The following is a 22,806-nucleotide window of genomic DNA, read 5'->3' on the forward strand; positions in this document are numbered from 1 at the left end:
CCTGGCTAGCACTGTGGCTCAAGGGATGCAATCAGTGGATCTGTCAGTTGGTTGGGTCCATCACTTCCCAACTGAAATATCTCAACAACTGTATGGACTTAATAAAATGTTGTAAAGACATTCATGGTGTCGTCTGACTTTTCCTCAAGTGCCATCATGACATTGACTTTTCATTTGAGTGAAATGTCTCAACAACTGTTGGATAAATTGGTAGACATTCTTATCCCCCTCATGTTACATTGTAATCACTGTAGTGATCCCCTGACTTTTAATGTAGTGCCACCATCAGGTCAAAATTTCACTTTGAGTAATACTTTGGTTTATGATGCTATGAGATGAGATGTATCATCAAGTTTAGAAGAGACTGTGACCAAATGCCTAAAAAACGACTTTCGCATCTAACTCAGCTGCACTTTGTGTTTTATGCTAATGAGCAAATGTTGATGTTAAACATATCTGCTTTGCACTTTTAATGTGATCATGTGAGTATCCTGACGTCAGCTTTTAGCTCAAAGCACCATTGTACGTAATTACGGCCTCACAGGGCTGCTAGCATTGCTGCAGACACTCAAGGCCAATTCACGGTTGCCACATCTAGGCACGCGGACATCTGCAGACTTACACACGGACAGCAGATGCGCACACGCTTCTGTACATGCTATAATTGTGGGGTTGCATCTGTAGACACATTCCACACTTGCGCACTGGAAAACTAGGTGACCTCAAGATAGTGAGAGGAAGAGTTTGGTATATCTGGCTGAACAAATAAAGCGTTGAAAAAAGTGTGTGCGACCCCTTAATGAGAATAGGGCTAAAAAAGGGGAATACATTAGTCATACAACACAAGAAACAAGTGTCTAGTTTGCTTTTCTCACATATCAGCAGTCAGCGTGTGTTCTGAATACTAAATAACCTGAGTGGAAAAAGAAAACCAAATGATAACATTATTGGCTGGGCACTGAAAACAGAACGACAACACAAAGTAACAGCCAACTGCCAAGGCAACAGTATCCAAAGCCAAGGCTTAGTTTGAGAAATTTATAGAGCATTGTCCACACTCTGAGATGACAACGTGTTTCATATCCGTTTATCTAATAACACATGGACTCAAGTGAGTACAGATCTGCCTTTGAAGTAATTACATATTTACAGTATCACCCATCAAAATGTAGTTTAAGTGTGCTGCTTAACACAGACAGACCTGGCAAGAGACACCTCACCTTCAGGCTATAAACCAGGGTAAACAGTTGCTCACACAGACCTGGTCTAAGTCAAACACCTGAATCTGCTTCCTATCCGTCAGCCTCCTTCCGTCCCTTTTGGGACAAGTGTTCTTTCATGCCTAATTAGGGTCTGATCAGTGTAACATCACTGCTGTCTGCCAGCAGCAAAACCATGCAGTCCCAGCCAGAAATAGTGATGGTGGTGGTGAACCAGTGGCCAGGGGGCAGGGGGTTGGAAATTTGAGCAGTGTATGTGTGTGTGTGTGTGTGTGTGTGTGTGTGTGTGTGTGTGTGTGTGTGTGTGTGTGTGTGTGTGTGTGTGTGTGTGTGTGTGTGTGTGTTGAGCCTGGTTTGTGCATGCTTGTGGATCCCTTTTGTGCCATGGGGAGGAGGGGTGGAGAAAGAAGGCTGTTGCTTTAAACAAGAATGTGTTCATTTTAAGGGAGAGGGGGAGGCCCTGAGCTCAATTTGTCTGCCTACTGAAACACTGCTAGGAGGATTTTTCATCATTTAAAAGCACCAAGGAGGGGGAGGGAGAGAGTGAGAGAGGTGCAGTTGAGAGAGACAGCCTCTTGGAGCTGTGAGGCAGAAGTGATGGATTCAGCACACAAAAAAGTGACAGTCTACTCCTAACGGGCCACAGGCAGTAAACAACCTGCCCTGGACTTTCACCACTTTATCAGGAAATATAACTAACTAAAGTTACCAGTACTTTTTTTCCAAATTGGATTTTTGGAACAATCTCCTGAATGTTTACTGAGGAGTTTCTGACAAGTTGAACTTCTGTTGGGCTAATGACAGTCTTTTAATCACAGGCTTTAAAACACCTCTACCTCTGCACTGTTGGAATGGACTAAAGGTGACAAAGAGTGCTTAACTAGACGGGCAGAGAGGAGGACGTGGGGGTTCAGACGTCAGACTTGGGATGACTTTCTACCTGGAGAAACTTCAATCAACTCTGCTGTAGGAGGACAAGGCAACTGAGGGAGCTTCATCAATACTCTGCAGTTATCTCGTAAGAACCGTGCAACTTTTGACTTCTCTGTATTTATTATTCACTAGTTTATTAACAAGGACAGAGCACATTAATACACTTTCCTTTTATATTACACTACTTTACCCTGCACTGAAAAATTGTGCATTTTTGTAACTTACAAAACAAATGATGACCTTTCTTGGTCTGATAATTGATAAGTGATCTTAGAGTAAGTCAGCCAATGACATTTCTACTGTATCAGGTACCATCCGGCACATCTGAAATACAGCAGACATCATACGGCATCTATTATCTGACTCACTGTTTGGTAACAAAGGGTTACTCTTACATGCTGATGACTAACCAGATGGATGACTCTGAAAGATTTGGTCAAGGGGGGTTAATTTAGCGCAGGGGGATGCTGGAGAGCGGGCTCTCAACACTAAGTGCTTCTTCACTACTGATAAAGAACACTCATCTTGTCAAAACCCAAGACCCTAAAGATCTAAAAAGGCACGTGGGCAGTGAAGAAGGAGTGTAGAAGATGATAACAACAAATGCTTTGTGTTATACATGCTGAGATAAGTTTTTTTTTTTTTTTTTTTTTAATATCTAAAAAGCAGCAGCCACTTCTAAAAAAACGAACAAGATAACCTGACTATGTCAAGCAGTCTCCAGCTTCAGGATGTTCCCCTGGGCTCAAGAGGACAGGGAAGCAGGCACTTTGAATCCCATCTTTGTTTCTGTTGCCAGGGTAGTGTTTGGATAAGGGGGCTTTGAGGTAGAATGCTGGAACTTATCGAAACAATTCATGAGACCCCCTGCCTTCCCTGTCAGACTCAGATCATGAGTGGGGTACGGAAGAACGCACCAAGAGGCAGGAGACACAAGACAAAACCTAGAACTGAACTAAAACCTGAACTCTCCTGCTCTGTGGAGAGCCAAAACAATTACTGTCCTTTACCATCAAACTGAACAGGTAGTTGAAGTTAATCATGTTCTAAATGTCATGTTAAGCACTTACAGGGATAACATGGTTGAAGAAAAAATTAGGTCAATCTCAAGGTAATGCAATAGTGAAGATTACCATGAGCAAATTGAATTTGACTCTGATCCAACACATATTGGGTATCATGCAGGAGACTCAGCCGGTTCTCAGCAGAGTTGACGCTAATTTGAACATGCAGTACAAAGCTGTCTTGAAAAGTGTCCACTTCTTTTCGGCTACTGACAAATGAGGTGTTGTGTAGTTGTGTTGTGATCTCCAATTGCAGATGATGATAATGATGTGATTACGAAGCATTCAAACAGAAAGTAGGATACAGCAAATGAAATGGGTCACTACTCAGTAGATGCGGCATGGCTTGTTGGTGCGGCGGGGATAAGGGATGTGGTGGTCCTGCATCTAGAAGGTCTAGCTCCCTCCCGTCTGCCACTGCCATTGACATCACATGTGTGTATGGCAGCTCACTCTAATGAGGTGACGAAGAATGTGAGGAATGCCATGCTCATGCTGAAATGAGAGGGGCTGGGGTGAGAGAAATCAACCAGTCTGAGAGAGGCTGCCCACTTTCTAATTAATATGTGCTGAGCATTACCAAAAGGCTGGAGCGCAGCACTGGTCAGAGGCACACTGACCTAACCGCTGCACCCACTGAACACACTTGATTTAACATTGAGTAAAAGAGTCGTGTAAACACAGACTTACCACCTGAAGACAGTAAAACCAAAACAAAACATTTTAGTGTGAAGCAGACTTGAAGGAATTACTCAAGGGGAGCTGCCAATCAAATTAGGATAGAGTGGTTATTCACTGCAGTTCTGTCATTCGTCTTTAGGCCCTGAGCAGTGTAGACGTATATGACACTTCTCAACACCAGTTAATCATTGCCACTATTGGCCAGTCAATAGCAGCCTGTTAAAGTGAACTGATGTTAGAACAATAATGAGCTGTGAGGGCTGTTAACAGCGAAGAAGGAGGAGGAGGTCCTCTGTTGTTCCCTCTGGCAGACTGCGGATGGGTTAATAACAGGCTGTCTCTGTCGGGGCAGATGGGACTCTCTCCGGTTCCTGGGACTGAGTTGAGCCCAACAAGTGTTGTAACTTGAAAACATGCATTAACTGAAAAACACTAACAGACATGCACATACCGCATACACTCACACAAACACACATTTCATCACAAGCAGCAAAGATTTTCCTCTCAGCTTTGAAGTGTAGCGAAGCCTAGAGCAGGAGATTCCGGACTAACGACGTCCAACATGGGACTCCGCAGCTGCAGCAGGGGCAAATCACACGGCATTTCTCAGAGACAGAGCTCATGTTCCAGGGGGAGAAACCGCAGGAGCCACTAGCCAAATACAGTCATCAGCACATTACAAGGGACAGGCTCTGGGCTGCTCTACTACCTTGGTATGGGCTTCCTTGTAAGCTATTCCTGATTCCTCTGGGACTCTATAAAATTGTAAAATTATTTTTAGTGAAAATTGAGAAAAAGTTCTCTTTCTCGCATTGTGGAAAGAATGTTTATGATCCCCCATTCACATCAATCAGCATTTGCAGAGGTGACGTCATATAGCCAGGCTTTGTTAGTGGGATTAGTACTATGAAAGACCTTATACAGTACTGCGAAAAGACAGATTCATGGTAAATGAAACAGAAACTACACTTTTCTTTGAGGCTTTTTAAAAAAAATAGACGTTACATTCTTCTTTAATGTATGCTTTTTTTTTGTTGGGAAGGTAAATGATAATATCAATAAGACTGACTCGTTACACAAGAGAACGGTGCAATAGTGTTTTTTTCCAGTACGAAGGTGTTTATACATTCTATTCTAGACAGATAAAACCTGTAGGGTCGAATGTGCCAAGGGTCATGTTCTTGGAGAGCGCTGCATTTCTCTTCTCCATGTCTCCAACCTAATGCGCTGGCAACACGCCCAGATTAACAAGACAAAAACAGTTCTTCTCTCTCCAATTTTTGTTGAACACAGTTTGGTAGGTTATCTTTCACACAGAGATGAGCTATACCAAATGTCGGAGGGGGGTACACGGGCGATCCTTACCAGGCTCTTCAAACCCAAGCCAATATAGGCCTCTCCATAATGCTTTCTGATTAGACAGGCCCCTTCTGACTCTGGGGAGGTGTTACACAGGACCCCTCTGTAATCCAATATGCAGCAGCTTTCAATTAAGGTGCCCCGGGAGTTCAAGGCCTTGTTATCCTTACACAGGAGTTACATTCTCCTCACGCTCTCCTCAGTGGCATCTCCTCCACTTCTAATAACAGCACATCATCTCCAAAAACTGCCTCCACTTATTTTTCTAATAAAAATTTCTACACTTTGGATTGTAGGGCAAACAGCTAGGCATCTAATTTTCATTTACTTCTAAGGAAAGTTATAGGTTCTGCATGAAGAGACATTTATGGAGTAAGCAATCAGACTGAGCTAAACAGGCAATATATCAGATGTTATCACAAATTCATAGTTATATGGGTGATGTTATGTAATGTTCCTAATCAGATTATTAGGTGGTTAAAGTGAGCCTTTAGTCAAACATTCAAAACAGAAGCGGATAAATTCAAAAAGGCTATAAAAATAAATTATGACTAATAGTCTCTCAGGGTCTAAATGTAACTTATTTCCCTCTTTTGGTAAGGGTTATTGGACAGGACTGATGCAACGCGATCGATATTTAGAACAGTTCCATGAATAGCATCATCTGGTAGTGTCTCAAATTTTCCATAAGCAAAGATGTCGGGGCATGCAGAAGCAAGCAGATAGGAGTGTTTCTGTGTATCAAGCACTAGCAGTGGCAGTCACCCAAAGAGAACACAAGCCAGGACCGCAAACTAAGCTAAACACACTCCCCTAACACCAATCTATCTGGCTAAAGAGATCAGCACATCATTAGACAAAAGAAATATTTTTCTTTAGGGCACTAAGGGGATTAGTAACTTTAAAACAGCATGTACTGCGTACATTTGATAGTAGAAAATTGATTTAAACAGACTAGGATAAAGGCCAGATGTTTTTTGGTAAGTTACACATAAAAGCTACTGGGAAAACAGCAGTGCCAGCGCAAAACAGCTTATGCCAGTAATGATGCAGTATCAACAGTGTACCGTCCATTAGATTCTTGATTTATACACATGAATATAATGCGTTTCCTATCATGGAAAGTCACAGCAGCCACTGGGGTGCACAGCAGGGCAAGTGGGCAATTTCCCTTCAGATCTAAATCTTATTCAGTAGCCCATATTTTCGGAGCTTTAATGGCCTGCAGACATGCTTAGGTTGAGATGTGTATGCTTTATGCTTCTGTGCCTGCCTGATCATGAAAGGTAATGGAGTATAGTACTAGTGTACCTTGATGGGCAGGCTGTTTCTGGTCTCAATCAGCATAGATGTGAAGGACTCCATTGATGTCCTGTCAAAATGATTGTGCGGCCCAATCCTGAGGGCTCACAACTATAATAGTGAGGGGCAAATAAGTTAAAGCATGCTCATTGGTTAAAAGAGTAAAAAGAGTGAGTGAGTGGTAACAGTCTTTTCTCTACAAAACAATCATGTTCTCCATTTTCTTCACCATTGTCCTCAGGCTTTGGTGAGTTGGACACAAAGTCATGGAGCCCCGTTCAATGGTCCTGCTGGGGCTCCTTCTAGCTTATGGACTGGTCTGTGGTGTCCAGCAGACTCAAGGGAGTCCATCCGATAGCAGCCACGGCAGGGAAAGGGCCCAAGAAATTGATAGTAGCGATGGTCTAGAAAAAGAGTTTATCCATGCAGGAAGGAGCAAACGAGCTCCAGCTGACCAGCCGCAGGACAAGTGCTCGTACACTTTCATTGTGCCTCAACAAAGAGTGACAGGAGCTATCTGTGTCAACTCCAAGGAGCCTGAGGCCATGCTGGAGAATCGGGTCAACAAGCAGGAGTTAGAGCTGCTAAACGTGGAGCTACAGAAACAGAAGAGGCAGATTGAGACCCTACAGCAATTGGTAGAGGTGGATGGAGGCATTGTCAATGAGGTCAAGCTTCTGAGGAAGGAGAGTCGAAATATGAACTCCAGAGTCACCCAGCTATACATGCAGCTGCTCCATGAGATCATCAGGAAGAGAGACAATGCCCTAGAGTTGGCTCAGATGGAGAACAAGATCCTGAACCAAACCTCTGAGATGCAACTACTTACCAGTCGATACAAAGACCTAGAGCACAAATATCAGCACCTGGCCTCTCTGGCCACTAACCAATCAACTCTTATTGCTCTGTTGGAAGAGCAGTGCCAGAGTCGTCCTCCCCCCCGTCATGTCCCTGTCCCCCAGCCGCAGCCCAGGCCCCAGCCCCAGCCCCAGCCCCAGCCCCAGCCCCGGCCCCAGCCCCGGCCTCAGCCTCCACCTCCACCATCACCACCTATCAACAGGCCTTACCAGCCACCAGTCCTTCCACGTGCTAACAACCCAATCAGCAACGAGATCCAGAGCGACCAGAAGTCTCTACCGCCGGTCCTTCCAACAATGCCTGCTGGCACACACAGCCCATCCACCACAGATAAACCCTCTGGTGAGTCTAACAAAGACCATTTCTCTTTTTCTATTTTTGATGCATTCTTTCCAAACACACCAGTTGCCAGCACAAATCCTGGTGACAAACAAAGTATTGTGTGTTTGAAGTAGCTACTGTATATTTTGAACTTCTTAATCATTAATCACACGACAACACCAAGCACACATTCTTCTTGTCATAGCCAATCTAAAAAGTCCCACACAAGTCCCAAACAGCTCTCGGTGAGCACAGAAATGCTGTTGTCTACAGCCTTTTGAGATGCATATCATCTAATTCCCATGAGCCACCCCACAACACAAAGTATATTACCAGGGTAAATACATTTGCCTAAATGGATAATTGGATCCAAGCCTAAAGGTGTCTCGAACACGTTAGTTGAGGATAAAAACTGATATGAAGCCTGTTTTTGTGGTATCAGCTCTAATGAATAGTCTATTGCCATTCCCTTTCATTAGAAGATGTCGGTTTTAAAATGATGGAAAAAAGACCATTCCAAACCATTCAACATGACTACTTAAAAGGGTTTTTCCATTGACATTTTGTGTGATTGCTTGCCATTTTCACTAGGCTACATGTGAACGGTAGCCTTTGTATGGAATGTTTGAAAGGAGGCAAGTAATTTCCTGCCCACAGTCACGCAACTAACACCCCAAAAGTTATATAAACCCCTAACATGAATAAAGAACTCCACACAAGGCAGGGATAGAGGAAAGAAGAGAGAAACCTGACAGGAATGAGCAACAGAAAGAGACAGAGGGATGGAGTTTTAAAAAAAGGTGGGGGGATGGGGTAAAATACGAACAGTAAGAGATACCGCAAGTCAATGATGTCATTTGTTCCAGTTGCACCAGGCAAGAATCAGTCATATGTTCCACCAAAGCAGCAGACTTTATCAGGCAGAACAGGGCAGGGCAGCTCTCTGGCTTGTATCTGCTCAACAGAGACATTCCTGAGAGCAAATTGATGGCTGAAAGTGGGCAGAGACAGATATCACCTCTGAATGATTTACTAAAACCAAAAACAACATTGTTACCAACAGAAGATCATTTTACTGTTCACATAATTAAAACATTTTATTGTTATACGCTTGGATTGTCAGCTAAGCAAGACCTTTTTAATATATGTATAATAACTAAGGTGCAATGTTTCATCTTCCATATACCTCATCTGTAATTTTCTGAATTTCTCTTGCAAACTGTTAATGCTCCTCATCTCTGTGCCTTTATGTGACCTCCTAATGTATTCTTTTTTCCATTTGTCTCCATTGTGTTCAAGCACTTTGTACACTGAGCCAACTGGCAAAGCACACAAGTGTGAAATCTTGAGAACTTAAACACTTTCACAGCCAATTGAAGCAGGGGAGCCAGTTGCCCCATTAGTGTTTTTCCATATCTACTGGGTTCAGAAATTTAGGCGCAATCATAATGTCACAGAGGAACATTAGTTTTCACTGATTTGCACCATAAAATCCAATAAAATAATCTGACCGTGCACAGAACCTACAAAGCACTTGAAGCATGAATTTTACTGCTGATGAATGCTGAAGTGCTGATGCTGCTTTATTAGTTAACATCACTCTTCTCAGACAAACTGTCCATCTGGGTCTTTTTTTTCAGCTGTAAAGAGATAACACATCTTTCCAAACATAAAGTTGAGACTTTTATGTTACCTCACATTTAAAAAATTTGAGCAAACTTCCTGGCAAAGAAGTGCAGCTGAATACAAAATTTTACAAGCTGTTCTTAAATTAATTTAGTTCCGGCAATCCACTTTTCAAAACATGATCTAAGGCCTAGATGGAAATGATGTGTCTGTCTAATACAAAACATAGAAACCTAAGTGAAAGAAGTAAAATAATAGCTCTGCACTGCAAAGCATTACAGATTATCGAAAGGTTCTGCTACTGTTTCATCATTCAATAGTCAGGATTCCCTTTGCCCTCATGCCAGTGTTTCTTTTGGCTGCACAGCCTGCAGCCATTTCCCTTCTGAGAGGAGCAGCCAAAGTCAATTTTACTGTTAAAATGAGAAGCGCTCTAGTTGAAAAAATGGGATTCCCTATGTCAGAGTATAAAAACTCTTTGTGGTACCATTTCCCTTTGTTCATTTTTGAGACAATGTTGTACTAAATGACATAGCAGGGGTTTAATGGATAGAATTGCACATGCTCTACAAGCTGCCCTATTTCTTCTCAGGTCCTTTTAAGGATTGTCTGCAGGCTCTGGAAGATGGCCACACTAACAGTGGCATGTTCCTGGTGAAGCCAGATAATGCCAACCGACTTATGCAGGTGTGGTGTGACCAGAGACATGACCCAGGTGGCTGGACTGTGATCCAGAGGAGGATAGACGGCTCTGTCAACTTTTTCAGGAACTGGGAGACGTACAAGGTGCGACAACTTCACACCAAATCAAGGACTTCATAGTTTGGAGGGAAGCTGATGGTTTATGTAGGCTGTTTAGACACTGACCAGATGTGAACAAGTAATGAATAGGTAATTGTTAAGTTTTCAAAGTGTCTAAAGCAGTACCTGCTTTTGACAGTGCCACAGCCTTATGACTCATTAATTCCAGCTGCATCTGTTGGTCTTTGAGAAGTGGCTTCTCATAAAAATGGTAATATTGGACTTAAATGTCACAAGAGTTGGTTGTGTAAGCATTTTTGATGTTCACAAAAAATGACCTTATTTTCTGAATATTGTGTCAAAAGGTAACTGTTTGCCAACAATTCACAAGGGTCATGATTAAATCTTAGCTTGGGGCAATAAGAAAGATCTTGCCAAGACTTTTACGAAAACCTTTTAACCACATGAGATCTGAAATTATACTTGTATGCTCATCATAAGGGGTGTTTCCATGATTCAAAGCATGTGTATGCTAGGGAATACCACAAACCAACAAAAGTATGACCGAAGCCATAACAAAGTGGTAAGACAGCATCCAGTATGACGGATTTCATACTATATGCAATGTGTCCTGCTGTGTTTTCAATAACAAAATAATAGTGGAAATCTGGACACCCGATGCTAGCCATAAACTTGAGTCAGAGGGTCCATTTAATATAATGTTCCTTGACGATAAACAACACCACAGAAGAGCTAAACTCATAATTATCTCCAGATTATGACCAACGACCCTGAATCATCCCCCAGACATCCAAACTAAATGTTCAAAGCTTTTCAAAAAGCATTTCTTAATCGTACTGATAATGTTTTCTTTCTTCTAACTGCACTTCACAGCAAGGCTTTGGCAATATTGACGGTGAGTACTGGCTAGGTCTGGAGAATATCTACTGGCTGACTAACCAAGCAAATTACAAACTGCTCATCACGCTGGAGGACTGGTCTGGCAGGAAGGTGTTTGCTGAGTATGCCAGCTTTAGAGTGGAACCTGAAGCTGACTTCTACAAGCTACGGGTGGGTCGTTACCATGGCAACGCCGGTGACTCCCTCACCTGGCATAATGGCAAACAGTTCACAACACTGGACAGAGATCATGATACCTATACAGGTATATAGAAATCATAACCTTACAAAGTATCCAAATTATTTCTGCAACCTAAAAGCAAATGATGGTTTTAACACAGTTTTTTTTCTTTTCTTCAATCTTTCTAGGTAACTGCGCCCACTACCAGAAAGGAGGGTGGTGGTACAACTCCTGTGCCCACTCTAACTTGAATGGAGTTTGGTACAGAGGAGGACACTATCGTAGCCGCTACCAAGACGGAGTCTACTGGGCTGAGTTCAGAGGAGGAGCCTATTCGCTAAAGAAAGTGGTCATGATGATCCGTCCAAACCCAAACACTTTCCACTAGGCATAAAAAAAACAAGTGCCATATCTCTCACAAAACAAAACAAAACTTTACAGGTTCTCAATTCCATGTCATCACCACCTATCTAGCCAGGTGAAAGTGCAATATCAAAACATCAGGCCAATATTTTGGTACCTCCTGACAATTCAAAGAATTTGTGCACTGTTATTTAGTTGTCTGTACCATTTTCCCTTGTATGACTCAGTAAAGATGTGCTCATTGCTCAGGAGTTGTGTACACTGTCTCTAGGTACGGACAGTGCCTTATTTTGATCTGTGTGAGATTTTAATTTGACATGAAAAGGACCGATTACAATCATTCAGTTATGTAGCTTTGAGATAGGAACCCTACAATATATATTTAGTATATACTGTAGGTGTAGTACTTTGCAGTAACAAGCAAATGACGATGACACAGGAAATGTATCCAGTGACTGTCTTTTAATTTCATTCTAAATATATTTTTTCAAAATGTGCAATTTATAGGAACACTTGCAGGCTTGATACAGGGTTGATATTCTGGTCTATTATAATAAAATGTACTTTACACAATAATGCCATTTTCTTTTCTAACATAAAAACCCCAGTTTTGCAAAAACAAATAGTTAATGTCAATATCAATACCTGACTTTATGAAGTGTTTGTCTGTTTATGCAATACTTAATAGATCTACCAAAAGTTTGAGTTTTGTCCTGTTTTGTTGTTTTTTTAAGTACTTGTTTTAAAATCATCAATTGCTTTAACAGGTATCTACCAATTTGCTTGTATGAATCAAGCACTGTATTTACTGTATAAATTTAGTGGTTTGTTGATGTCAATAGACCCAACACATTGCGTTTGTACATAAGATATTTGTAATATAATGTATTAAAAACCTATTCTGTCATTATTAAGTTGCAATAAAATATGTACAGCTAATGCCTCTTTCCTATGTGCCTCTAGTTAACAAGTAGTCACAACAACTGCCACTAAGGTAACTTTGAACTATTTTCTACAGTGACACAACACTAACAGAAATATATCAAGGAAATGGAAAGAATTAACTTTAGGAGTGCTTGGAACTGTATGTCATGTTTGGATTTCAATAAACAGTTGACACAGATCTCTGTCAAAACATCTTGACATTAGCCTTGTGGACATAGCGTGTAAGGTTTTATTAAAATATGTCTACAGCTCCACTAGCAGCTCTCTGACACTGTGCTCAGGCACATTCAATGCTGCTGTTAGAAATGGCAATGTGCTCACAATTAATTAGCACTAAACGCAAAGTACAGCTGGGGCTAATGTGAATGCTGTATTTCAACCATTTTACTCTGAGGACATTACTCAGAGTAGTAAGATCATTTGACAGCGCAATTACAATTAAATATCACCTAGCAAGAAACTGTGATGACTTTTGGCTAATGTTAAGTCGTCATGATAATGGTCTTTAAAATAGTGCCAATGTTGATGAAAGTGACATTATTAACCAAATGACACTTACAGGGTACAGAGGGCAGTGTAGCATTGACACAACTTGTGTGGCATTGGTGCCAGCTGTCAGAGCTAATCAGCTGTAGGTTGGGGGGGGGTTAATAAATGAAAAACACTTCAAGTTTTTGCTTTACATCACAGTTGAGGGCGGTGGGGGTGGTCAATGATGTCATGTAGTGCACTATCTTGTACATATAAATATATATATACATACATACATATTTATTCATGTCACTTTTTTTTTTAAAGAACCAGTTTGTAAGATTTAGTGGAACTAGCAGAACAGACTTGGCAGAAATGGAATATAATATTCATAGGCATGTTTTAATTACTGTATAATTCCATGAAAATAAGAATTGTTGTGTGATTGATAACTTAAAATGAGCCTTTAATATCTACAAAAGGAAGGTCCTCTTCCACAGAGACTGCTATGTTTCTACAGTTGCCCAGAATGGACAAATTAAACCCTGGCTCCAGAGGGAGCATTTTGTGTACACCATGGATTGTCCTGAATACTTCATTTAGTTGCAATCTTCATCGCTAGATGCCATCGCAATTCTGCACCCTGGTCCTTGAATTAAAAGCAACTATAAATGTAATAATTTAAATGCAAAACAAAAGTAACATGAAAAACTACATTACAGCAAGTGTTACCCCCTTATCATAATGATTTCAAGTTAGGGCAACTCATTGCAGAAAACTATCAAGCTGAATATATGGATTTAGCACACCAGTGAATGACGAATGAAATGTGACAGGCTTGTTAAACTAATGCATCCAGCAGTCCCATCCACTGACAGCACCAAACTACCTTTACTTCTCTGTGTATCAATGAGATTTCCAAACACAGCTGGAAAATGAAGCAAAAATGACTTCACAGCACATTGAACAAAGCTCCATTAATGTCCTATTTTCTGACCCAGCTTGAGGTGGAGATGGTTTAGACAGTTTTGCATTTGAAATGAATACATGTATGACTTCCTGTGTCTGACAACTTTAAAGACAATCTGGGATTGTCTAAAGAGACTAATTATCACCAGAGCAAAACATGACGTGTGCTATTTAAAATCCCCTACTCCATATAAAACCCAACTTACCATGTTAATATTTTGTGCTGCCAAAATAAAGATGGATGCTTATGTGACAGTAGCCAAAACACTTGTCCTACATTACACTGACAAACACAGACTCATAATTCAAAAGCTAAAAGCCTTTCTTCTCCATGACAAAGAGGCTTTGGATGGGACAAAGGAAGACATTCATCACTTAAACTGTCACTATTGTCAACTGTGTTTTTTACTAAAGAGTGATGGGCCTATAAAATGCACTTAGTTCAAAATCTTCCTGCCTTCCCAGATTAGTCAAAACCTTTTCTTATAGCAATTTCATCTTAAAAGCAGTTTATGTCTGCTTTGTCAATTAACCTAATCGTGGTAAAACAAGACGATGTTTCATCGTCTCCACAAACAGAGACGACAGACTCTTTGGATGCCGTGTATGTCTGACGACTCACCACGATGGAAAACCTTCAGTAAGGGTGGCCTGTGCAACCCCCACTCCTCAACCAACATGGAAAACCATGATCTGACACAGTGCTTACTCAGCACAAAGAGAACCGCATTTCCTGAGCCTTCAAACCTGAACCTTCAAACTGCCCCGTATTGTCCTTCCACATCTGTAAAAGTCCATGTCCTTGTACTTTTAATAGAACCATTTTTACCTTTCCTGTACTCCATCAAATCCCCCCTCGCTCCAATTTTTTGGTAAATTTAGTCATACCAGTAGAAACCACTATACACATTTTTCACTGGGGACTTCAAATACACACATTTCATGCTTAAAAACCACAAAATGACTAACCATGTGATGAATTAATTGAGGTAGACATTAAGGAAAAAAACAACAAAAAAACCAATACATGACTCTTGGATAACTACAACCTTAAAAGCATCCAGAGCTTACAACATCCTTGAATTGGAGATGTCAGCACTTGTGTTCAGGATATGGTAAGTATTTTGTCATCTAGCACTATGAAAGGACTCTGTAGGGGAGGGGACTCACTGTATCTTTGTCCCATTTTCCAGTGGTTCATGAACCAAGGTCATTTAAAAATATTTTCCTGCAAGAAGTCAGTACAACTTTAAAAATTAAATAAGATAATCATCAATGAAGTGCACTCCACTGGGTGAAACTTCCACATTTTCCCTTAAATTCCTCCTCGTGTAAAGAGGAAGTCATCATGAAGACATTTTACACTGACAGCAGCCATGAAGTGTGCAAATAAATCACATCTATCATTCATCTTTCAACATATGTCATCTCCTTGTACTTGTTCCATTGTCTTCTTCAATGTGATCACTCATAAGTCACCAAAGCCTGTCAAGACGTACTGAGGTAACACGCTATAATTTCAGTGTCTGGATCACATCTATGTAATGGAGCATTCCACTGAGGTGACACAACCTACCATTGCCATTGTCACACCGCAAGTCAGCAAAAGTACAACTCAGCAACACAATGGTATAACAATCAAAATGCTACGCAATAAAAAGTAACAATCACCTTTTTTCCAAGTCATTTATTCAAACCACTCTCCATTGCTGCTGTAAAATTATTGTGATGCATATGGGAGTTATTAGAGATGCTTAAAAATAGAAGCACATAATAATGTGGTGAAGCTTCTCTTTGGAAGAATAGTCACTATTGAATTAAGTTTTTTCCATTTCCGAACACTCGACATTTGAACCGATTTAAAGCTGTGAAAGTGCAGATTTACTCATACCTTTACAGCTATATATGCCATGAACACTGTTTCATGTTCTTCCAAAAACATGTGCGAGTCCTCTGCAGGGAACTTACAGGAAATCTCTTTGGGATGGACAAACGGAATTTTCCTTAGTACAATGGAAATTTTATATTGTAAGATATTACTGCGGCTATTCTGCTGCTGTAGTATCCCACTGCTTCAACAAAAACTTTGTTAGGAAGATATATTTACTGTTACTGGCACATTTTACCTTTTCCTCCATGTGCACCCTGTGATCTTTAAGAGTCAACCACGGTTCGTTCTGTGTTTTCATCCTGCTGCTCTCTTTATCAATAATTGCACACAGACGCAGTTGCTTTCCAATAAATGTGACAGAAAGACACATGGTCAAACCATCTGTTTAATGGATCTGTTAGATAAATAATAACATCCAATTTCTTCCAAAAATATATGAAATGTAAGCGTGGCAAAATCTCATATCACACTGCAGATAAGCATTACTACAACATCAATGTGTAAAGCTGTCTTTTGAGGCAACACAGCAGAGGCCATACCCAAAGAAATAATGAATATGCCACGTTCAGCACTAAAATCATTAAAAAGAAACAACAAAACAGAACAGATGTTATAATTCCTCATAACATTCAAAAGACGTGTTCAAATGAAAACACAGACAACATCCTATTAACCAAAACACAGGGGAGTTACACAGAACTAAGTCCACAAACACGTCTCCCCTTAAATTAACCCAGGCTGCCATAAAAATGTGTCAAGTATACAAATAACATCTGAATCTATTAATTCATTATACCAGTTGCCAGTACAAATTTAGTCAGATATTCCCTCTCTAGCTTCTCTCCCCAATACGCAGTATGTAACTCTTCAGATGTAGTCATTTTTGTCATCAGCTCAATCCATTCCAACAATTTGGGCTTGACGATTTCCAGTGTCTCAGTATTATTCTACATCCTGTTGTTGTAGCCAGACGAACCCATAACCTCTTTCATTCATTCACAATGATGTTGTCTTGTAACAGATCCAGAATACATAAAGCTGGAGATTTAATCAACTGTAATTGAAACAATTCATTCAGGAGAGTAATAACATCCTATCCTCCCATAGGTGCTCTTTTTTTTCATAGAAATACAACATGTGTACAAGAGTGCTCTACAATGTCCAGCAGGTGTCACTGTTCCTTAGTTCTAGTTTGACTAATTTACTGGGAGTATGCTTCTCTTTAGCAGTATATACACTGAATAAATTGAGATTGTTGAATAAATTGAGATTTTGCAGTTTTTTTACCCACATCTTTTCCAAACCTATTCCCAAACCTTCCAGTCAGAGTAAATGTATATCTCGATTAAGCCCACAGAACTTGGAAACCACCTTTTTAATGCCAAGTTATGTGGAACAATCCTGGGAGGAGGATCAATTTTTTTTTCTATTGGTAAGAACACAGTGTCTGATCTGTACAATTTTCCAAAAATCATCCTGACTAAGACTATAATCACGCTTAAAGGGGCCACATAATGAAAAACAAATTTTTTCAGTACTTGTTCGTATGTATTTGGGTCCTTGATGTGCCTACTAACACATAAACTATGATAGAACCACCTGGTCAGTTTGGTGTGGGCTGACTTGCACTGTAATTCAACAAGCCATTCAGATTCGATGGCCTTTCTGGCATCACACGTGGTGAAGCTAGGCTAAGGCTAGGCTGGGCTAAGCCAAAGGTCTAAAATTCACACTTATCGCAAGGCTGGATCAGGGGACGGAGCCACTGCTTGCAGACAGACAGCCCTCTCTGCAGCAGAGAGTCCTGCATCGCTGCTGCTGCTGCTGTCTTGTCTTCTGGAGGTATAAACAGCCGATTCTGCTCTGATTTGAAGCAGTTATTCAGTGGGAAGACTTTCGGGATTTAATGTTTTAACGTCATCTCGTTTCTCCTCGCTAACAACAGTCACAAACCACCTCAGCTGCTGTCGTCATTAGTAAACATATTAAATGTTGGTGAATTTATATAATTCTAAATTTTCACAGTATGTAGATATCTATGTGTATAAACAATAGATGTCTTTAGATTATGTTATTTGAGTGTGGATTGAGCAGCTATAATGTTAGCATAGGTCTGATTGATCTGAACGAATTCAGGCTTTTTTTTTACAAATCAACATCATGATGTAGTTATTTTGGTATCCTTTTTATCTGTTTTTTGCAATTAAATCACAGCTAAATTTAAGTTTATTTACACTCAAACCGGCAGTTCTGAATAGGGCTAGACAGGATAAGAAAGCTGCTGTGGTATTTTGGCCAAAGCATGACAGATACATTTTATTAAGACCCCAGGGAACAGTGTTAACTTGTGGAAAAGGGGTATAATAGGGCCCCTTTAATTTAGAAAATTACCTTATTGCCTTTTTCTCTAACAAGTCACCAGAAGATGGATTCCAGATCTGGCCCATTTCTCATTTTTCTATTTTTCTTTTTGTTACCACTAATTTTTCTTTCATCTTCACCAAGGTCGGCACCTGATATAGGGAATTATTCATATAATAAAATCTTATAATAATATCTTATAAATCTTGGCAGGTCTAATAAATCTTGGCAGGTCTAATACCTTGAATAACTGGACAGATATTAGTTTGCATTGTTTCTTTCCAAACCCAGTCCTAGTTTAAACCCTAAATATTTAAAACCTGACAGCATCCACATGAATTGCCACAATTCTCAAATGGTTTGGCGTGCATATCTTAGAAATAAGCATGGCTCCGGACTTAGCCCAGCTAATCGTGTAGAGATTTCAGAAAATGAATCAATAATGAAGGAGATCTCAGATGCTACTGTGTGCAGATTACTTGAAACCAACAGAATATTGTCAATCTACAAAAAGAGCTTGTGTTCCTCCTGGACCATTGAACCCATTCGAGATCCTAACTTTCACACAATGAAACTGCCAAAGGTTCTAAAAATGCATACTGTATACTGGGCAAATACTGTATCCATGGTGACAATGGCCCTGCCTAGTGCCACAACTAAGATTAAATTGAGATGACATAACTCCATTGGTAAGAACCATTGCCATCAGTTCTGTATAAACTACTGTAGCTGTTTCCATTGCATAATGGAGGGACCAAATCCAAATTTCTTCAATGTATAAACAAGGAAGTTGAACTCAATCAAACGTGTTCTCCACTTCTAGTGAGAAGGCAACTTTGCAATTAACATTATTCCTACTCTTCCACTTAATATGTAGATCTACTTGCATAGATTTTCAGCTAAACATCTATTCATGAAAGTACTCTCTCTAATCTAGTTGCAAGTACCTTGGAAATTATTTTTTCATCTATATTAATTAATGAAATTGGACTGGTAGTTTCCAGAATATTGTGAGTCTCTCTTTTTTGATGGAGTAAGTTAATAACAGCTGAACTCAAACTTGCTGGCAGTCTACCATTCTGTAAGGCGTCTTGGTTAACAGCTAATAGACTTAAAGTGAGATCTTCCACAAATTTTTTATAGAAATCTAATTGGAATCCATCATTGCCTGGAGCCTTCCCTAACTTGAAACTTTAGCTTCTGCTAATGTAATCTCTCCGTCTAATGTGTTCTTTTGGTCCTTAGTGAGAGCAGTAATTTTAAAGAAGAAAAAAAGTTTGTATTCCTTCACAGTTCCTTGAGCTTCATTAAAATCTTATTTGTAATCAGTTTATTTCTATCAAACATAGAAAGAATGATATTAATCTTGTTTGTATCTGTTTTACCCTATGTGCTAAAACCATAGACTGTATATAAAATGGACGTAACATCCGTGACATCACCCATTGGTTTGTGGACTGCTGCTTGGAAGCGAATAGTTTCGGATCTGGGCAGCACCATCTTGAAAATTTCCGGTGCATGCCGGGTAAAAAAAACAAACACGGATTCTACTTATATGGGCATCAGGAGGAGAAAGCGGCGCCCTGCTGAACCTGTGAATCAATCAACCTGTCAATCACGACGTAGCCACGCCCTAATGCATACCCTGCTTTATCGTCAAATATAAAATCAGGGAGGCCAAAATTTCACAAATAAACATCATACTGCATTGAAGAAGGCTTTAAGCTAGCGATTGAGACCATAAACACATTTTTAAAACGTTTACTGAGGTTATAAATCAAGTGAGAAGTTGGTGAATTCTCCATTGACTTTTATAGAGACGGAAGTCCTTTTGACACCAAAACGGTCGCCCCCTGGTGGCCTTTTGATAGAATGCAGTTTTAAGTTACTTCCGCGTTCGCATCATTTCAGAGGACCGGAACTCCCCGCCTGGCTAAAACGTTACCATAATATCATATAAAAACAATAGAAAATAATTTGATTAGTACATAATAATGCAAATTCAACTTTTTTGTAACATGTTGTTCATCTTATATTTTATTTATATTATTCCATATTTCTTGCTCAGTTGCTTGTTATATTGAATACAACGCCCCCTTATAAAAGCTTAGAAGGCGCTGCAGGTTATTCCAACGTCATCAACAGAACGCTCATTAAATTCCCCAATTATTACCTCAGTGAACATTTTGTGCTTTCTTAAGCAGATATAGTTATGTCCGCTCAGGTGTGGTCAGTTAAAACAATGTTAATGCATATTTCACAACACAAACACTACATGAAGTAAAAATTGATGAAAAGGTAAGTCTGCTTACTGTTCACTGTGTACAACGTCATTTCTGCTTTGGATGACCGTTCCATTGCACTTTTCCATGTCAGGGGTCATTTTTTTCCAGTGTCAGAGTACAAAGGATTGCAGCTGTAATAAATAAGACCATATTCAAAATAAAATCATCTCAAATCAGCCAAATTCTCAAAAATAAAAATTAAACACATCTGCTGCTAATGATTTTTTTTATCAGTTACTATTAATGTGTGCCGTACAGGAAACAAACTGTAGTATAACAGCTCAACACAGAAACAGAAATACACCAAGGGCCTCTAAACCATTACTCGTATGTGAGTCAAAATTACTAGAGCATGGATCAACTCCAGTACGACAGACTGACCCAGTTTGAATAAAGGAAAATATGAACAACATGAAAGGGTTTGTGTTGGGAAAAGAAGTGTTTTCTCAGAATCTGACAGATGTTCCTCTTTCCTGAGAGCCTCGGTTAGTTTGTCACGCCAAAATACTTACCGAATCCAACTGAACCTCTGCCAGACCTAAGTTCACTTAATTGTAGGTGTTAAATTATGGAGAGATACACAATTCACTCATGAATAAAGTTTTTATTTACCAAAGACTTGGCTGAGTTTGTAGGTCACTAGCACTAGAAAGATTTTAGCAATAAAAAGCCATAAATGTTTTCCAAATGATGATGATGTTTTGTTTTTGGACCAATAAATATTCAGATTTAGAGAGTAAATTGTATAAATCTTTAAAGTGGCAACACATTGAAAGTCATTTCAGCTAGAGTAAGTGCATTCATTTGCTGTACTACTGTAGGTGGAGTAGAAAGCTGAACTGCATTTAGAAACACAAATTATTCCATGTTTAACAGATGTAGTCTGTATGTGCTCTGGTTACTTCTTGGTTCATTTGTCATACTGTATTTATGGTATAAAAAGACACAGAGTTAAAAAGAATAGTAGAAAGGTGAAAAACTACAACACCAACTTGGAAAATACTTAAATGATAAATGATACGAATGCACATACAATATGTTATTCATTTTTTCACAAGTGTAAACTTACCCTACCTGATGTTTCCCACTTCACTGCAGGGAATATCAAGGGCTGTCAGGCAGACATGCAGTGTCCAGCAGACATGCAGTGTCCAGCTATCCTGGGTGGCGATATGTCTTTTTTCCCAGCAGACATTTTGGCTTGTCAAAGTAGGAAAAGCACAGGTGTTACTTGTTACATTAACAATGTCCTGTTCAAGGGTCCCATTGAGCCAACAGGCACAATAGAAACATGTGTCTTCGGTGAAGAAAGGACTATTGTAAACAAGAAGTCTGCCATGTTTAGGATGTTTTAGCCACACGATTTATCACATATCAACCAAAAGTGTTCACAGACTGTTTAAACTGCAAGCTGTGAAATGACTATGTCTGTAAGGCAGAGATGACCTAGAGCAGTAAAAATGTTGTTTATGTCAGTTAGTTATAAGGAAAATGTTTATTTTAACATTAGTAGGCCTAACATTCAACAGATAAATCATTCAGTCACAGCTAATTAGCTAGCAAGTAGCTGAATTAACTAGCTTATTCCTCGTAGCTGCTAACCGTAACAGAAGGGCAACATTTAGCTGCTGAAGGGGAAGATTATATTACCTGCTATGCTTCCTCGCTTCATTTTCCGTTTTTTCTTCCATTCTGTCATTGCATTGAGAGCCTTCACACATGGAGCACACCTGTGCCCTACATGCTGGAGATTGTGTGACAGGCTAAAGGTCACAAGCTAACTTTCCCAAATTGTCACTTTATATATTTCCTGTATGGATTTATCACACTGACGGTGACGGTGATGGAAGGCCTGCCCTTCTCTGGTAAAGTGAGTTTCCAGTGTCTTTTTTCCTTGAGTAGAAATTCCTCCAGGAATAATGGACGAGTCTTTTAACCATATGACTGTATTCTCATCTTGTGTAGGTGGGAACCTCTCACCTGCTTTCCTCTTCTTCCCTGAGCAACACTCCTTTCTCCCAACTTCCTGTAAGGTGCCACCATTAAGACAGCATAATTATATTATACACCAATACCACCAATACACCATTTTAAAAAGCAGTCATGTTTAATGAATACCATTACAGTAACACCAGGTTGTAGTGTAGTAGGCCATCTGTATTTAGACTCAAGATGAAGAACTGGCTTTAATCACTTCCACATCAGCCTAACATGTTGAATTTTACAATAATGCCACATAAGAAATCGGTATAAAAAGCGCTCATTGGTACAATTACGCCTCTTTCATTAGAACTATTTTAAAATTAGGGAGAGCGAAATACCAGGTTTGAGGAAA

The 22,806-nt window shown here is 39.9% G+C and overlaps 1 protein-coding gene across 1 annotated transcript; it reads left to right on the top strand.

Moving 5' to 3' along the window:
• The first annotated feature begins 1,890 nt into the window (after window positions 1-1,890).
• Window positions 1,891-12,469, top strand: angptl2b (angiopoietin-like 2b). The gene is made up of 5 exons (XM_062417537.1): window positions 1,891-2,238; window positions 6,801-7,759; window positions 9,957-10,150; window positions 11,000-11,270; window positions 11,375-12,469. The coding sequence occupies exons 2-5, from the start codon at window positions 6,826-6,828 to the stop codon at window positions 11,572-11,574; spliced, it is 1,599 nt and encodes a 532-aa protein (XP_062273521.1). The 5' UTR covers window positions 1,891-2,238; window positions 6,801-6,825; the 3' UTR covers window positions 11,575-12,469.
• Window positions 12,470-22,806: the final 10,337 nt, after the last annotated feature.

This window comes from Scomber scombrus, chromosome 4 (genome assembly GCF_963691925.1).
Source record: "Scomber scombrus chromosome 4, fScoSco1.1, whole genome shotgun sequence".
NCBI lineage: Eukaryota > Metazoa > Chordata > Actinopteri > Scombriformes > Scombridae > Scomber > Scomber scombrus.